This window comes from Limanda limanda, chromosome 16 (assembly GCF_963576545.1).
Source record: "Limanda limanda chromosome 16, fLimLim1.1, whole genome shotgun sequence".
In the NCBI taxonomy this organism is placed as follows: Eukaryota; Metazoa; Chordata; class Actinopteri; order Pleuronectiformes; family Pleuronectidae; genus Limanda; species Limanda limanda.
In genome coordinates, this window is record NC_083651.1 from 23,362,752 (window position 1) to 23,381,917 (window position 19,166).

The 19,166-nt window shown below is 41.7% G+C and overlaps 1 protein-coding gene across 2 annotated transcripts in view; it reads left to right on the forward strand.

Moving 5' to 3' along the window:
- Positions 1-19,166, forward strand: part of LOC133021483 (partitioning defective 3 homolog B-like) — a 199,548-nt gene that overhangs the window by 22,461 nt on the left and 157,921 nt on the right. For both annotated transcript variants that reach the window (XM_061088344.1, XM_061088345.1), the window contains exon 4: positions 17,800-17,953. In XM_061088344.1, coding sequence (XP_060944327.1) covers positions 17,800-17,953 — 154 coding nt within the window. The remainder of the gene's footprint in view (positions 1-17,799; positions 17,954-19,166) is intronic.

Here is a 19,166-nt window from a genome sequence, read left to right on the forward strand (position 1 = left end):
GCCATAAAACCTGCCTATCCGTTTTAGATGTGACTCAGATATCATTTCTTTGCCATGTTCCTTATGTAGCCTGACATTTTCATTACATATGATTAGCATATGTGTTAGTCCTCACTGATGGGTTGTCTGTGAGTGTGAGCAGGTGTATGTGGTAGTCCTTGAGAAGGGTAGAGAGACCATAAACCTTCTCTTTAGGAGCTGAGATCTCAGCTATTAGCCGAATTGTGAATTATATTTGATGAGGCTATGGCCTCATTGTTAAATTGCGGTACACTGGCACATATATCAGTCTACATTGACAGTCAACATTAACAGAGCCCCTGTACTATATGTGCACACTGTATGTATGTGTCAGCTTTTAGTGATATGACTGACTGACCAGGTTATATCTCCTGCAGTGATTTACAGTGTCATAGAGCCTATATGATGAAGAGTCTCCTTTCTGTTTTTGATTGGGTAAAAGGGTATATGTTCATGATTAGGGTTTTTGGTCCTAAATCTTATTTATCCATAAACCTTAATGGCGACTGCACTCTGTGTCTGTGAGTGTCCTGATGTGCTTTCAGTGAAACATCTGTCAAAATGCTGCTGACACTCACCACCTTCATCGTTACATGTTTTTTTTACCTGCACACACACACATCGAACCACATACCTCATCAAGAACACAAGGACTTCAACCGTAACCCTTAATGCTGCCTCGCCTCATATGTTGCACTTGATCACACACACAGATGGGTTAAACAATATTACTCGTGTGGCACATTTCGAATAGGTCTGTAATGTTCCATTAGTTTGATTGCTTACAACCCGTTACACATGACGGGTAGAAACAATAAAATCTGAATACACAAAACTCAATTAGATGGCTGTTTTTATGTGCTAATTTAATGGTTTAATTTTAATATTGCTCATTTACGACAAGCGTTGTGAGTGGATGGTTTCACTTAGACAGATACACGGAGATGAAACTCCACACAAAAAAATCTACTTGTGCTTACACACATGGGCATGTTTGCTTGTCAAAAGCAGTGGAGTGGAATAATGGACGAGGCGATGGAGTAGTGGGCAGATTTTATCATTCACACTCTCTTAACCACCAGCCATCTGCTAAATGCACGCTTTCTTGTCTCTGTGTCTGTGGGAGTGTGTGTACATGCGTGCTGAAAACACACGTACGCATATGAATGGATCAGTAAAGAACTTTGAAGGCTCGGACGATCACTCATTTTGTTAAACTGGCTGAATTTACTCATCCGTGAAGTTTAATTCATACAGAACTGTGTATTTTGCTTAAATAATACACAAACTAAGACACAAAGAGGTGCATGGTGTGTACCTGCAGAATGTTATTCACAATGATCCATACATACCAGTGTAAAGGCTTGTTGAAATGTGTATAGAACCTGTTACTGTATAGTTAGTATATTGATGTGTGCTATATATATAGGGATGTATATTTCCTTTCTTTTTACTTTTGGAGTAAATGTGCTTATATCTGAAAATCGTTACTTACAATGTGAACGTAAAAATATCAAATATAACCTAAAGACTGCAGTGCGCTATGATGGCCTGAAACATAACAGTGAACGGATGTTTTAAGATACATGGGGCTTGAGTTTTTCCAATTAAAGGCATTTTTTTTTTTGCTAAAGGTCACCCAGGCTCAGCTCATGTATCATTATCGGTGTGTTACGTGGAGAGGGTTCTCATTAGGACAGGATAAAGAGGAGACAACAGGGAGATCTCAGACATAATGAACCTAAATGCTCTCCCTCACCTTCACCCCATCCCTCTGCTCTACCCATCTGCCAGCTCAACTCTTCCCCTTTATAACAGTTATCCTCTGTGCACTCACTTCCTCTCTCTTCCCTTAATACTGTCTACTCTGTCCTGTTTTTCCATGTGCTGCCTTTTAGTCTGTCAACTATTTGCCCGCCCTTTACAATGTCCATGATTTTTGCCTTTCACATATCCAGAGCCAAGCTGGAGAGGATCTGAATCTGAGGCTTCACAACATATAGATTATGTCCCAGTGGTGCAAGTGACATACACTTTTGACTGAGGAAAGCACCGTTTTGTTTGTTTAAAGCAAATATACTCCGTTGCCTCCAGAAAATGTCCATAGCAAATACACATTTGTGTTCTCACATATATCCCCTACATTAAATTGCAGGAAATAATATAACATTACCTGTTAACTATTCACAATGTACCCAGATACACACCTTTCCTCAACTAACGTCAACCCTTTTTTCTGTCTACTCTTATATATTTGTTTCTTATCTTCCTATTCATAGCTTCTCTCACTTCTCTCACTCTTTTCATTGAACTCCATTTGTCAGTAATGCGTTGGCCTCCCCCTCCTTTATTCCTCTCACCCCATTTCCTCACCTTCACCACTTACCTCTTTCTTTCCCACTTTCCTCTAATGAATCTGGTAATTTTGGAGTCACACCTTAGCGTGCAAGCATGTGTGCGGGCCTGAGCCCTTCATTTGTCAAAGGCGCATACAGATTTGATCCAGACCCGATACATATGTTAACCCTTACCCAGCAACCAATGGGGGTTAATTGAGTAATGGCGATTGCGAGAGAGGGAGGATGAGACGGAGAGCCGGAGAGAGAACATTAAGAGAGGGAGGACAAGACAGAGAGATGCAATTTATAGGAGCATATGAGGGGAAGAGAAATGGGAGGGTGCAAGAAAGAAAAGGGGTTAATTGCAAGAGTGAATAAAATGAAAGTCAGAGGGAGGCTGACAATTAAAGAACTGTGGAAGAGGAGGGTGAAATAAAGACAAATGTTGGGTTAATGGTGACGCTGTGTGAGTTGGGCACGAGGTGACAGCGGGAGGCAGCCAAGCAGCGGGATATGGAAGATTGATTTGAAGCGAGAGGGAAGAGGTTAACAGAGTGAGTGAAATGAAACGGAGAGAGAGAGGGGCAGGACGGGTGAAAGCGAAAGGGTTAATTATGAGTATAATAAACGATGAAGCCTGTGGTCTTCATGGAGCTCGGCTCTTAATTAAGGAAGCACAGCAGCACCTGGGACCCACCAGGAATAGATGGACACACTGTACCGCAAATTGTGTGTGTGTGTTACTAATTGTTATTGTTATGAAGTCCACCTCTTCATGGATTCATTGTGGCTGATGAATTATCTTAATGAAGTGCCTGAAATGTGGCGTTTGCCGGGGATGGACCAACTAAATGACCAGATGTGCTGAGAGTCGCTCCGTCATTCTGTCCGTGTGTTTGTCTGAATGTGCAGACGGACAAATATAAATGGTGTTTGGGTTTCACAGAAGTAAAGCAGCTGCTCACATCTTGAGTCCTCAGTCCTCTCTACAACAGCCGTCAGTAGGCAACACGTGTGGTAAAGACTGATAACTTAAATCACTGGATTAAGAAAATAAGCTTTGTTATTGCATTGATGGTAAAGCCTTTCTATTCATTCCTATAGCATTTTATACAATCTTTGTCTGTAGCTGCTACATTGTCGTGCTGTGGTACCACCCATGAAGATTAGATTTTGTGATTGACCAGCAAACGTGCACCAAGCATGCTCTCTTGCACACCAGAGTGAGAGGTACACTGAGAGTGCAGAGTTGTGCCAGCCTCCTGAGGACAGTTTTTTTGATGGTCCACCGGGCCACTGGTGCCACGGGACTTCCTGCCAATGGCCAGTTTGACCATGACAGATGAGTCAATGTGTGTGAGAGAGAGAGAGAGCAAAGCGCACGGCACACGGCTTTACAATAATACAAGTAAGACATCTTTTAATGATAATATGTTAATTGTTTTTGATCTTTATGAAACAGTAGCAGGACAATTAGCCTTAATCAAGGTTATTAGTTGAGAATTGCATTTCTGATGCAATATTAGACATATTAGAGGGTTTCTTTTGGACCTAAAGTCATGATCATGAGACAGTCACTTGTCCTTCTCTGCTACATTATTCATTGGGAAAAGTATGGTACATAATTACAAATTTCTTGGTAAGGATGAGCTTATCTTGCCACCTGCTGCGTCTCCGAGAACAGAGCTGATGACTCCCCAAATGTGAGATCACAAGAAAAAAAATTCTCTATTAGAAAACTCAGCTGCACTGAGATAGTGACAGTGTGCAGGTTTGCTGGGATGAATAACGGGTAGCTTGAAAATCCCTTAAATTGAACCTCTGAAGAGCTGCCAGTCTCATTCTTTAGTTCATTATGATTACACTGAGAAGGCTTAATTTGCTGCTTGATCTAATGAATTTAAAGGCTCAAGTCATAGCCTTCTAAATCTTTGAAGGTATTATGCATTTTCCTGCAGCAAGCCTCAGGCTCTTACAAGGAAATTGAAGTAGTCTGAAACTTCACGTAGAGACATTTGGAAATGTTCTTATGGCAGTGTGTGTAGTCTGTATTGCGGTGGATTGTCCCTTTAAGTGTAACATTTAGTGTTGATTTGATTCATGGCCCTGTGAATAGATAATGTGATCTGTTGGGAAGACCTAATGTAATCACTCTGTTTTGGCTATGAGCTTTACTCCTCACCTCAATCATAGAGATGTTAGAAGGACTCAGGCTCATGCCAACCTTTAAAAAACGCTGGCTGTGATGTGTGTGTTCTCTATATAGGTGCTGTGTGTGTATTTCAGGAGAGAGATCTATCATTTGTGCACACACACATACACACAGAGTGACACACGCACTTAGGAGAGAGATTTACATACATTGACAGAGTAATGTGCTGGGCGGTGAAAGCTTTATAAAGAGTGAACCTGTCCCTGAATGTGTGAGTGATGATAACAGGCTCATTTAATTGCCTAACCCCTACACACACTCTCTCTCACACACTCTCTGTCACACACACACACACACACTGAGATCATCAGTTCTCTGAGTAGAGTATGTGTCACATTCTGTCATTCACCTTGAGGACATGGAGGTAAGACGGCGCATGGAGCAGTGGGTGAAAGGGAGTAAAAGACGAAGCCCTTTTCACTACCCAACATGCCTTGTGGAAGATCTGATCACTAGTGGACAGCTCAGAGTTTCTCAGATGACACCATGGATTAAAACTCATTCTGAATGTGTCTGTGGTTACTGGAGCTTCTACTTTCCTGTTCTACATACAAATATACACAAACTTCATTTATTTTTCATTAAGAACAAGTGCATTGTTAATGGATGGATCAGAAGTGATCCTGTTAATGCACGTCTTCACAGGAATACAACGGTAGCAAGAAAGAGAAATGGAACCAAAGGTAATAAATGGTTGGTGACTGAGTGTTCACCTCGGTTTGAAATTCACTTAAACCTCAATAAAACAAGTTCAGTCATTGTTGGCTGCAACTAGTTTTCATTTTGAATTCCACTTCTGTCCTCAAGTTAAATACTTTCAAATATTCTCATTTCCTAAACCTCTTGCCGCAGTCTTTGCAGACATTCAGTAAATCTTAGCTTTACAAGACTGAATATTGAACAATATACTATTCTGAATATTTAAAAGATAGGATCATGACATGGATCATCTTTTCCACTATTATCACCGAGGTGCTTATAGACGTGGTATTTTTGCATGCTGTTGCTATGAGAATGTTGGATCCTGTCCAGAAGTGTGGGTTTCAAAGTCCACACTTATATCATATCCTGGCAGTTGTTACTAAATCCATGCTTCACTATGTTGTCAAATACATTGTACACACAGCAGCCACATATTTTCGGGGGGATATGATGAGAAGTTGTCCTTTGCAAACAGATGCAAACACAAGCTAAGGTGTTGTTTGTTGTCACTCTGCTTCCATCTACTAAGTGTAGTTACACAGCTCTGCATAGGAGGAGAAATCAGAAAGATGACATACCTCTGTCATTCTGTTTCTTTGACGAGGAATATAAAAAATGTTGAATAGGATTGTGTTTACTGGCAAATAGAGTTCTTCAGCGGTGGTTTTATGAAAGGCTTTCCTGTTTGACTTTGGCATATAAACATTTCCATGAGGTGTAAACTCACATACGTCTACGTATATTGAATAATCATTTGATCATCCAATGTAGTATTCAATTATGACGTTAGACAAAGACAAAATGCATGTATAAATTGTTCCTCCAGTCTTTCTGTCCAGTCACAATTGTGCACATCACAAAACGAGCATCTGTTAAAATATAATGGCCTCTAGTGCAGTGTCCCTGTGGTTAATACTGCCTTAGAGAAGTGCTCAATATGAGATTTAGCTTTGCAAGAAGCTCCCGTTCAGAAGACAGTGACTGAACCAGGCATAACTCATTTGAGGCCGGGCTGGGGTGATGGATGAAGTCATCGTTTTCAGTTTGTGACTGGATAGAAATTGTTGATTTCAAATGACGAGAGCGATTTCTTCTTGGGTAGAAATGGTAAATGGTGTTGAAAGAGACATGGCGAGATTGATTGTTCTCCTGCAGCTCTGAAGCAGATAAGCTGTCTGCGGGTCAAGAGACAACCTTTCAACAATTAACCCCATAATCCCCAAAGTAGTTGGAGATTGTAGACATGTGAATGAATAAAACCGCAGTTCTCTGTTATGTAGAACAGAACATCGACCTTGTACCAAACATGTTTAAAGTTTCATGTTTGAAACCATCAAAGTCCAGGGGGATTTAGGAATTAGTCTGCTTATTGCTAACCATTGGGGTAAAAAAAAGATAATTAAAGTTTCAAATAATATTCTCTGCTCGTCTTATCAGTCCCTCTCGAGAGGAAAAAGAAGATGTGTACTAGTGGAAGGTTTGATACGATGTCTACGTTTAATTATTTGTACTGCACTGATCCATGTGTAGAAGTGTCAGCTGACAGTTACTAATTCTAAGTGTTTTGACATGTTAATCCTCCACTCATAAAAGAGTGTGTATCTGCATGTCAGAGACAGACAGCACGATGTCTATGGGCGTGTGTGGCTAATCAGTCACATCTGACAGACAGCAAATCCCACTTCAGAAGCCACTCAGACTTCAATTGTTATGTGGAGAGCCAATTGAATGAGATAAGATGTAGGAAGGGAGGGAAGAAGATGAAGGAAAGGAAGGCTGGATAAATGAGCTATTAGTGGATGTAAGAGCTGGAGACTGAGGGTTAGTTTATTGTCTCTCAGAACTAATTCTAAAGACGTGTTGTCGGAGGATGTTGGAATTTAAATGTATTTATAGTTATTGTGAATGGATGGAGAAAAATATGGAGTAAAATGCTGGGTGTTATAGTTCGAGGAGATCATATATTTTAAACAGTCTCTCTGGGAAGACATTGAAAAATGAGAACTCACCCATTCACGCTCTCACCTCTGCACAGCGGACCAGTCACAGCATTAATTGGGTGTGAGGGTGTTGGAATCGTCAGGTTTGCAAAGGTGCTCCAGAACCTGAGGGGTCGGGGAGGGGTCACCTTCTAGAAGCAGTATAAGAGCCTGACCAATATGGGAATTGTAAATTGGTCTGTTTAAATGCCAGTTAAATCTCATGAATTGTATACATTTGCAAACACTCCCACAGTAAACTTCCATTCTATGTAAAGTGCTGTATCTGACAAAGCCACTCTTAATTTGTGAATAATGCTATTTATTCTCTTTGACTAAGTGATTTGATTCACAATTCCTAATTTACTCTCCTTCTGGAGTGTGGAGCCTGTGCAGGCTACGCTGGTTAATTTGCTCTTTCAGTTGACGAGTGCTGCCATTCAGTCCGCTACTGGTGGATCATTGTGAATATGGCCTGCACAGAATGTGTCCATCTGTGCTACGACGTGTCTCCATAATGCTCTTCCATATGGCCGAGTATGGTCTACACACAGCCTCAGGGATGCGGTTGTTAGATAGTTAACACACACACACACACACACACACACACACACACACACACACACACACACACATACACACACACACACAGATATTCTTCCTCATGCACAAGCATTCATGCATATTTGCATGAATAGAGGATTCAAACACACCCATGCAGATTTGAATGATGACATGTGCACAGACCATTTGCATGACTGAGGAAACAGAAGTTGCCATTATATTTTGGCTGTGTTGCAGACACTGAAATTCTGTTAGTCTGAACTTTACAAAGTCACTGAACAGTTGTACTGCCGGTATAGATGGAAACTGTTTGTGCTTTTTCTATCTCTAAATTCTATCTCTATGTATCTCTAGAGTTGGATATCGTTTTTTCCGATGTGGGTGCTACATAGATATTTTAAAAACAGAACCGGCACATCCCGGTGTCAAAACACATCGACCGTTTAGCTTTAGGCATCTTATTGTCGTGTTGACTCGAGTTTGAGGAAGCTACTAGCTAACTGTGGGCTAAAGTTACGTGCTGCCAGAGCCATGTAGAGAGTGTCTTCACCACCAGACTTACCTCTAATGGTAACTAGACACGTGTGGTAATGTTTATGTTGCCTGAAACCAGGGAGACTATGTCAGTACAGAGCTCAGGCACTGAAATGAGGCACCAGAATCTGCTTTATGATTCGGTCTGGTAGGTACCGGTTGTGTACCCAGCCCTATGCATCTCTCTTAATGCATTTTTGTCTTGCTCTCTCCTGTCTGTGTCTAACAGCCTGTACTGTACTCCTCATTTTTCATGTAATAGCTGTCGCCCATTCATCTTTTTCTTCCTCTCTGTTTCGTCTGGATTCCTCATTCTCTATTGAGAGGTAAGGTGACTGGAGATCAATAAGGGGGTTAGCACACACAAACGTAGACAAACATGCACGCACACACACACACACACACACACACACACACACACACACGCAAACTTGGATCTGCTGAGCAGGTGAATTTCATTCATCCATATTCTCCATACGGAGACAACACCATCCTGTTTATTGATTACCGCGGCGATGGATCGATTTCAGTGGAGAGGTCAAAGCCAGAGATGTGTGTGTGTGACTCTTTTTGTTGCTGTCCCTTTGTGCGATGTATATGTGAGTGCTTTGCTACACAGTCTATACATCCCTCTCTGCTTAATGTGTTTTTTAATCTGTACATAAATCTGAGACTCGTTCTCTCCCACACTCTCTGTCTATAAGAAATGTAGACATTACAAAATAATTAAAAAAGAGACAGAGAGGAAAAAACTTGAAATGGTGAGATAAAGAGCATTGTGGTGGAGAGAGTGAACATGGGTGTATCAGATTCATGTGTTAATCGATAAGCTCTTTGTTGCATTGCGGGTGAAGCCGATAGAGAAAAGTGCTGGAACATGATGATTTACATCAGATGATTTATAGGGAACCACTGGAGCTCAGCGAAAGAGGTGGACAGAAGAGAGAGAAGCTGTGTAGAAGATTACAGGAGAAAAAGATAAGGCAGAAAATGGGGGGAACAAGAGCAGGAGTGTAAAAGAAGCAAGAGGAGGCAAAGTAAACGAGAGGAGGCAGAATGGTAAAGGAAAGAGGAAGCCAGAGGGGAAAACAGCGCTAAGCAGGAATAGTTGCTGATGAAGATGAAAAGACTAGCCTGTACATAGCCTAGCATAAGAGAGCTGACCTGCCTCAGGGTTCATTCAAATTCTCTTTTTTTATCTGCACAATTATTTTTATGGTCGTCTTTTGAAGACTTTTAAAGAATTACCTGTCAATGCGAAGCGCCACATGGAGCCTGTGTGCCCACTCCAGTGACCTTATCTTGCCACATTAGTGGCACAGCACTGACTTCTTTTATGTACGCAGCACAAAGAGCATCAAAATTATGTCATGAGACATAAAAATGTCTTTGGTATTACATCAAAAGGGCAAAGAGGGGGGATGACGACATTCTGGCAGCAAGCGGATGACTGGGCTTGTTAAGTGCAGCAGCTTAGTTCAAAAACATGATTTGAAAAGAACTGGGTGTGCATTCATCATCACAAGGTATGGAGACAGTGCTTTCCATGTGACGTTCCACATTGGAAGTGAGAGAGACGGGCAGTAAAGCAGTTGCACTTTGCCTTCCTCTCTTCTTACTTCCCAAAGTCGTAGAACCGTTCTTGTGTTTAAGATAAGATCACATGGATGACACATTAACAGACAGTGGTGGCTCAGAGTGGGAGGGTGGGGGTTGGTGGGTGTGTTCCAGTGGCTTCAGGATGCACGTAGGATGCAGTTTCTGTTGTGTAGGGCTAGGTGGTGCTGTCAGTCTATCCACTGTCACTGTGTGTGTGTGTGTGTATAAACACTATATATTCATAAACTATTCAGCCCCTTTCAACCTTTTCACATTCTTCAACTTTATGCAAATTTTTCAAATGTGAAATATTACTAAGAATCTTCTCATCTGAAGAATGTGACCCCATTGTGACCGTTTCTCTCAAACCAATACAGAGACACTTTTATCCCCGGTATGCTTTTGTAATGCTCCGCTTTCTAGTCTCCCCAAGAAATATACATCTTACTTAGATCTGTTTTAAAACTCAGCTGTGTTGACAGAAACTGGAGGGAGAGAGCACTCTCTACACCAAGCTACCTGTCTGCCTCAGAATTGATTTTCCTATACATCAGATATGCTTTTACCCTATGAACCCTCTAGAAGCCTCCGCTCGTCTGGTAGAGACCCTTTAATTAAACTCAAAGTGAGGACAAAATCCCCAGTGAGGCATCTTTGTATTATGTCTCTGGAACAGCCTCGGTTTGTAAAGGCAAACCTTCTTTAGTCTGACTTTTACTTGAATTGTATTTATTCATTGGCCTATTTATTTATACATTTAAGACTGTTATACTTGTTTATGCTTTTATTCTTTTTTATTTGCTGCTGTCCTTTCCTTTTACTACCCTGCATTTCATGTCTGATTTTTCTCACATCCACACATTTTCTGTTCAGTATTTTATTTTTAAATTTCTTATCTTTCTTTTCCTTTTAATTCACTCCCTTTTTTTTCTGGTTTTCTCAATTAAATATATCTCATCTCCTTATTTTTTTTAGTTTTTCCGACATTTGGGGTTTTCATTGCAAAGTCATATGCTATGTAATAGTCTTTCCTCCGTTTCTCAGTTCTTGTAATTATTATTTGTATTGTTATTGCTCTGTGTGTTAATGGGGGTGCAATTGGGCGGTATTATTGATTTGATTTACTTTACTCTGTACATTTCTGACCATGTTCCATGACGGTTAAAATTTAGCTCATGTGGCTCCCCTTTCACTTGATAATTGTTGAGATGTTTCGACACCTTGATTGGAGTCCACATGTGGTTACATCAATTGATTGGAGATGACTTGCGAAGGGGCGCTCACACACACACACACACACACACTGTATATAAGGTCTCACAGCTGGAAATACATAACAGATCAAAAACCTAGCCAAGAGGTTGAAGGATCTGCCTGCAGAGCTCAGAGACGGGATAGTGTTGCATCACAGATTTGGGGAAAGCTACAAAATATTTTGAGCACAGCGGTCTCCATAATTCTTAAATTTAAGAAGTTTGGCACAACCATGACTCTTCTTAGAGCTGGTCACTCAGCCAAAGTAAGCAACTGGGGGAGAAGGCCTTGGCAGCAGAGCTGATGGTCACTCTGGCTGAGCTCCAGCAATCCATGAGTGGGAGAAACTTCCAGGAGACAACCATCACTGCAGCATTCCACAGATTTGGGCTTTATGGCAGAGTGGCCAGATGGATGAGTCTCTCAGTGACAGACACATGGAAGCAACTAAAAGACTTTAATACTTGAGAAAGCAGATTATCTGGTCTGATGAAACAAGACTGAACTGTTTGGCCTGTTTAAGCATCATGTGTAGAGGAAACCTGGCACAGATCCTCACCTACCAGATACTACAGCATGGTGGTGGCACGGTCTGGGGGATTGGTCAGGGATGAGGGAAAGCTGAATGATGTTCATCTGACCTTCATCACCCCAGCCAAGACTTAAGAGTAGTGGCCCAAGGGCAACTCTGTGAATGTCTTGAACCCAATCAAACAACCCCCAAGGGACCTGAAAATGGTCTTCCACCTATGGTTCCCATCGATCATGACAGAGATTTAGAGCATCTGCAGAGAAAAAAGACAGATAATCCCGAACTCAGGTTTGAAAAGCTTGTTACGTCTTTCCCAAGTGGAATTGAGGCTGTAATCACTGCTCAGTAGTAGAGGGTTACGATTAGGGATGGGCATAATTAATCGACGATCGATTAATTGATCATTAAGAATTTCGTCGATGACATTATTTTGTCATCGACGAAATTCTGTTGCGTTCACTGCAAAGCTATACGTCTCCATGAGCGCATGAGGAGTCCACTGCTCTTCTTCAAGTAGAAGGTCGGAATATCCGAGTTGCCTGAACGCAGCACAGTGAGGATTTTAGCAGCTGTAGGAAGCAGCCCGAAGTTATACTTTACAAGCCCCGCTGAAAGACCAGGAGCTAGCCGCTGAGAGCTAGATGGATTTGACGGTTCTCGACCTCTCAGTCCGGCTGTTGTTACGTCCTCAATCCCAGGACCCCTCACCCAGACCCGGGTCTGTACGGGTTCCCTTCCCCGTAGACTGAGGGTCCGTGTGCGGACATGAAGCCGAGCTCCGCAGCTAGCCTCCAGAGCTAGCGGAGGCTAGCTCCAAAGCTAGCCCCTTCGGACCCGGACAAAGCCGGGTCTGGTGGAGGGGTTCCGGGAGTGAGAACGTGACAACGACCGGACTGAGAGGTCGAGAACCGTCAAATCCAGCTAGCTCTCAGCGGCTAGCTGCTCTCTCGGCGGGCTGAAGAGTACAGCAGCGCTTATTTACAAGTGTAACCATTGAACGGATTCCGTTTAACTGCCACAAGAGTTGTTCATCTTGTAATAAAGACCTCAATGAGGAAACACGCTGTGTTTTTTCTATTTTCACTGCATTTAAACAGTCTATAAATAGTGAATTTTAATATAAAAATATTAATGATTAATCGAAAATTCGTCATTAACTCTCCCGACGATCGATTAAGACAATTTAATCGAATGCCCATCCCTAGTTACGATACTGCAATTTGGACGTAACCGATGAAACAATTGTACTGTGCATCATATCTTTACACAGACCATTTCGACCTAATTGAAAGGTTGAGGTGGATACACGTGATCGACAAGTGCCATCATGAGTGGCTGCCTCAACCATTCAATTTGCTGTTCAGGCTCCTGTGCTTGAGTGGTCATTGCTCAGCATTTTGCTGACTGCACAAGATGTCAAACACACACGCACACACACACACACACACACACACACAAACACACACAGAATGGGACATCATAGATTGTTTTTCTTTACGGTAAGTGGTTCTGAGTGAAAATCAAAGTTCAGCAGTGTACAGATAGGTGAAGCATATTTACAGATTGTTTTGTGTGCTCTGTGTGTGAGCTGTGTATATGCTCAAGCATTTGGCTGACTCTAGCATTTTATTGATCGACACTATGCTAATCAATTAGTCCCTAATCGACCTGATTAAAAAGGGTTTTGATGTGAAAAAATGGTAATATAGTGTGTGTGAGAGGGAGAGAGAGAGCGTCCACTGTAGCCATGTTAGGCACTTGAATCCTGAACTGCTATTAATCTACGTATTTCAAATTCATGTGCTCTTTTAATTTTAATAAAAGGGTAGGAGCCAACTCTGCACTTTTTCATCCCCTCTCCTACACTTGCACACACACTTTAAAAGATGCTGGAAAATGCACATTGTAGCTCACTGAAATATCCCTACATTACATTTGATATTTTAATAGCCTCATGGCTTCTCTGCCCTTATAAAATCAAGGCCAGATTTTTGCTGTTAGACTTTGGATTATAATAGCTGCGATTTAGCTAATCTTCTATGTAACGTTGTGATGAGTTTCTCTAGTAAATTGTGTTGATACTTACGAAGACAAATCCGTCTATACAGGTGGTTTTTATTTACAGTATCTCATCAGACAATTTCCCAAGACTGTAGCCTGAATGTTCAGGCAGCTCCCTCCCTCACTTTCCTGTCAGCTTTGTAGCACCTGTGTGGGCGGAACACATTGGACCATTAGCTCCACCCAACTGCAACCTGTTTAGAGGTCTCATCAGCCAGAATGACTGAAAACAGCTGTGTGGGTGTGTAGGTCCTAAACCGATAAAACAATATTTTACGCTTATCATCATCATCATCTTTAAATATCAGCTTCTCCCTTCCGTAACCAATATTAACATATCTCAGCTGCTGAAGTGGATCTTAGGCAAATGGCTCTGTGTTTTTCTCACTTCTGATTCATGCTTATAAAGAATTTACTTTTTAAAGTTGACTTTTTTAACTTATACTTAGTATTTGAGCCCCAGTGCAACAAAGCATTAGTAAGTCAATGTCAAGGCTGCTTTTATTTTTCTCAGGTTAAGATATGGTAGTAATACATGGTTAATATAGGATTAATAAGTCAAATTGTGTGTAGTAAATGCCTTTTTGCCTCCCTCTAAGACAGCCCCGGTAACCATGTTACCTCTTACCTCACATCCCCTTGTTGTAGTTAACCTGAGGAAACCTTGTATTGACCGGAAAGCACAGAAAAGATGGAAAGAGCAGCACTGTACACAAAATGTCACACACTTGAAGAATTTGGACTTGCTTAGGGTATCTGGAAATAGTGTGTTAATTTAGCTGTTTTGACATTAATCCTCAGGAAACTAACATTTTATCTATAATTAATTTTGTGCTAAGTGAAATGCCATTTTTGAAGGCTGTGGTCAACCCCAATGCCTCTGTCTCTTATTCAAGCGTCTGTCCATAATCTGTCAACTCTCTTGGCTATAGCTTTCAACATTGACAGGGGTTGAACCTACCTTTGACCTTCAGAGGATCACAACTTATTTTTCTTGAACAAAGTATCACAGCAAAATAACACAGTAAGCCATACTTTCATATGGTTTGTGCTATAGTCGCCCTGTGTGTAGTTCAACTGACTAAACCCAAATTAAGTAATCAAAGCCTTGTTTTCTCCTAAGGTGCCTTTTGTAGCTCAAGTATTCAAGCTCACAGGCTGATGAAGGCATTTCTACACAAGGTTGTCAGCCAGATGATTAAAGTAAAATGTGTTTTGACAGTGAGCTGAAACTGAAAAATGGATGATAAAAAGACTGAAGTTTACTTCCATCCTTATCCTCAAGTGTCAAGTTTGATGACAGGATAGCTGATGAGAAGATTCTATGGTACATGTAATAGCAGGATGGAGACAAGCACTGGTAACAGGGCACACATTTTGAAAAGTAACAATTAACTTCCCACTCAAAGGCTGGAAAACATGAAGCGTCTACTCATAATTTTATAATATAGAAATATCTCTTAAGCCTATAATATAGCTCTAGACCTCAGACAAGAAAGAATACGGTGATGGTGCAAGAGAAATAGAAGCAGGGATGGCAGCATGTACGTTTTCATTTTGTAGAAAATGGACATCATTGCACTAAAACTTGACACAATCTCGGGTTTCTGGTTTTGCTCCCTGACACAAGGTTTTTAGAGTACAGAGCATCTTTCAGTCCCTCTCATTAATACCATTTTATTTCATTTTAGGTTCCTGTCTTTCACATTTTCCATGGCCATTTCACTCAGTGCTTTCACTCTGTGCCGTCTCACCTTCCTCTCCCCTCTCTCTCTCTCTCTCCCTCTCATTCTCGGGCTGCGTTGTCATTTTGTGTGGCAGGTCTTTGAGTCCCCTGTCGTAGAGAACAGAGACAAAGTCCTCCCCTGTCTCATCTGCTGTCTTTCCTTTCTTTCTAACTCTGCTTTTTAAGACACTCTGTAAGGCTATGTTGAATTTGTCTACCTGTTTTTCTCCTTGTCACTCTTTCAGATGTTCTTTTTTAAGAATCTCTTCCACCCCTGTGTGTGAGTGTGAGTGTGTGTGTGCGAGCGCTCATCTGGAAGCTATTGCTCTTGTTCTGACTCGCTCTAACATCTCAAGACAGATTTATTGAAACTGGATCAAGATGTAAGCTGTTTTTCTCGAACATGTGTAGTTACACGACTAAACTTAGATTTTATTCAACAAGCGTGAGCGTGACTGAGAGGTGTGTATATGAGGTAATGGTCCAGAAGAGACGGTTGGGGAGGAGGAAAGAGGAAAGGAGGATGATGCACAAGAAAGAAAAAAAATGAAAGGGCAACAAAAATGTCAGTTGAAATTTGTTATTAAAGGAAAGATGGAGAGAGACAATGAGAGAGATGTGTGTTAGGCAGATGGAAGAGGGGAGTGTGACAGAACATGAATGTGTCAGAGACTCAGAGGTGTCAGTCTTGCTGAACAGTTTGTGAGATATAGATGGGAAGATGGTGCGAAAGGTGCGATATTGTATAACCCAACACTGTTCTGCTTGCCTGCCGGGCGAAGTCATGCTGGAGAGAAAGTGCACACATCCACACACAGTTTCATGTTAATGTAAGATGCTTGCAGTCAATGCATTGCTGAAGAGAAGTACACAGGAAATACAATCAACACCAAGGTTCACCAACTGCCTCTGCCTCCGCTTTATTTGATTGGATTGTGCCTGTGCATGAGTATTTGTTAAAACTGATTATGTGAGCAACATGAAGCAACTGAACCTCGACTCAGTTCTGCAACTTATGAAGTCACCCCATTCAAAGTGCATGAGCAGTGTTTTGCATGAGGCGTCCAACGTGTATGAGTTCTGTGTGCAAGTATGGTGCAAACTTAAGTTTATTTTATTGTCTGACTGTTTAGTTTTAAATGTATCAGTATCATAATGGAGCTTCTCTAATGATTTTCGTTTTCCAAATTGCACAGAAATCCAATCAAGAAGCTTCTAGTAAAAATCCTCCTGAATTATCAGGTTGGCTTTGAAAGTGACAGCAGGACTGGACTAGCAACTGAGCTTTCAGTCTAGATTGTTGACAAAGCTTTTTGTTTTAGAGTTGCATTTTCATTATGTCGGCTTAATTGTTTTTTTCCCCTACTGCAATGACTTCCAACTATGTATTAGTGTGAAGACTTCCATATGGTTTGTGGCTGTTTGTTGTGTGTATGTGTATTTGTAAATGAGAGAGTGCTTTACCCACTTCCAGTGTAGCAGGAAGCCTCTGGCTTTACTGGTAAAGTCCCCTTTCTGTACTCTTGACCACTATAGACATCACACATGTAAACACAGGTCTATTCAGCTTTTGCATGGAGGCCCCTAGAACCCTGTGTTGACAAGCCGCGTGCCATGTTAGGTTAAACGCAGACTCAGTGCTATACTCAATGGGGAGGGATTCCACTATATAACACAGTTAGAGCTCGTAGGGAGTCGCACACATGAAGAGGAGAGTCACGAATGGATTCAGTCGTTGATCAGTAGACACACATTCTGTAACAGGAATGCTGGGCTCCTTGGACGTCCTCTATAGCGTCCTCATCCACAAGGTAATGCAATGTATATACACACAATACAAAGAAGATGTCCAGAGAGACATTGATATACATTTAAGGACTGTGGTCAAACACCTGCTCATCACTGGAGAGTCATGTCTAGTTTATTTTACTTAAGCTGAGATGACATGTCAGTCTCTGGTTGTGCTGCTTCGTGTGGATCTGAATCTGGTGTCCTCTGTTATCATCTTGCCCTTGACTTTATATGCATTCATGCAACCTTTAAATGTTTAATGCAAGTAAAGGCCAGCAATTTGCACAGCGACTCTAAAGCAAACAAGAATGGAAGGTAAGTAGAAAACCTGGAGAGAGGGAATGGACTAATATAAGCTTTGAAGAGAATTCCCGCTGCTCTGCTCTCTAACCCAAATAGTGTGTTTATAATGAATGGAGGGAATAGAGGTTAAAGGAGGATTGAAAAATGACCAGCTGCATTGTGTTTGTGTTTTATTTTTCTAGCTGATGGCGGTGTATGAGGAACAGGAAGCCCAGCAGAGGGGTGTGGCCAACACAAGCCTAGCCCCCAGCCCTGAGCTCTACCAGACTGAGCTCTCGGCCTTCCAGCCAATCGCAGGAGGAGAGATAGAAGTCAATTCTTCTGTGCTCAAGTCCAGTGAGTAATTATCCATTAATGTTGGAATGGTGCCCGCTCCAGTCCTGATACTGGGCATGTTCTGTTGTTCAAGTCCAGCCCCCAACAATCACATCTTCATGTCTGGAGATCTACAAAGCCACGTCCTGTCATGAGTGTTTCATGGCTCCTCAGAAGTTTGAGCAGAATGGTGAGACAAATTAATGAAACCTCCAGTGAGCAGCAGGTCTGTGGACAGAAAAGCCTTGATCAGGGGAGAATGGCCAGGACAGGTTTAAGGTGAGAGAGAGGCTACAACCCAGATATCTTCTAACGGTGGTGAGCAGAACAGCATCTCAGAACTTGAAGAGGATGTGCTACAACTGCAGATGATGATTCCATTCCCTGCAACCAAGAAAATAAATCTGAGGCTGCAGTGGTCACAGGCTCAGCAACACATTTGACGACTGGGGAAATTAAGCCTTGTCTGATTAATCTCCATTTCTGCTGAGGCACACAAATGGTCAGAATCAATCTTTATTTGAATGCCAAAGCCTGTCATGGTATTATACATCCCTTTACAACCACATTTTTTAATCTCTAAATGGCAACTGTCAGCATGATAATGCCCAATGTCAGAAAGACAGTCGTCTCAAGCTGGTTTCATGAACGAGATAGTGAGTTCAGGGAACTTCAGCAGCTCCACCAGTCAATGTCAAGATGGAGCAGAATCTCACAGGAAAGTTTCCAACATGTTGTGGAATCCATGCCATAAAAACCTGAGGCAGTTTTAAGAGCAAAGGGAGGAGCTGAGCAGTATTTGTATGGTGTTCCTAATAAACCACTCACTAAAAGTAGTAGCTCTGTGCTCTGCCTGAAGGAAAAACAATGACCTTAGAATCAGTTACGATCTGGCGTTTGTCATCACATCACAGGATTTCGTCCAAAGTCTTGGACAAGGTATTTTGCCTGTGAAGACAAACCAGAATGACCAGTCCCAACCGCTCTGTCTCTGATCTGCTGCCTCTCAGAGACCAAATGCTCTCAGTCACGAGTTCTCCCACTGCTGACACTGACTGGGACGTTTTGATGGATGCCAAGGTTTATTTTTACATTGCATAACTGCTCTTTCAAATAACTTAACAAGGACGGACAAAAATCCTCCGGGAACCCTTTTACTTTTTAGGTGTAACCTGTAGGTCAGTGCAAAAACGGGTCAGTGCCATGACTGATGTTTAACAAGAAACAGGTTCAG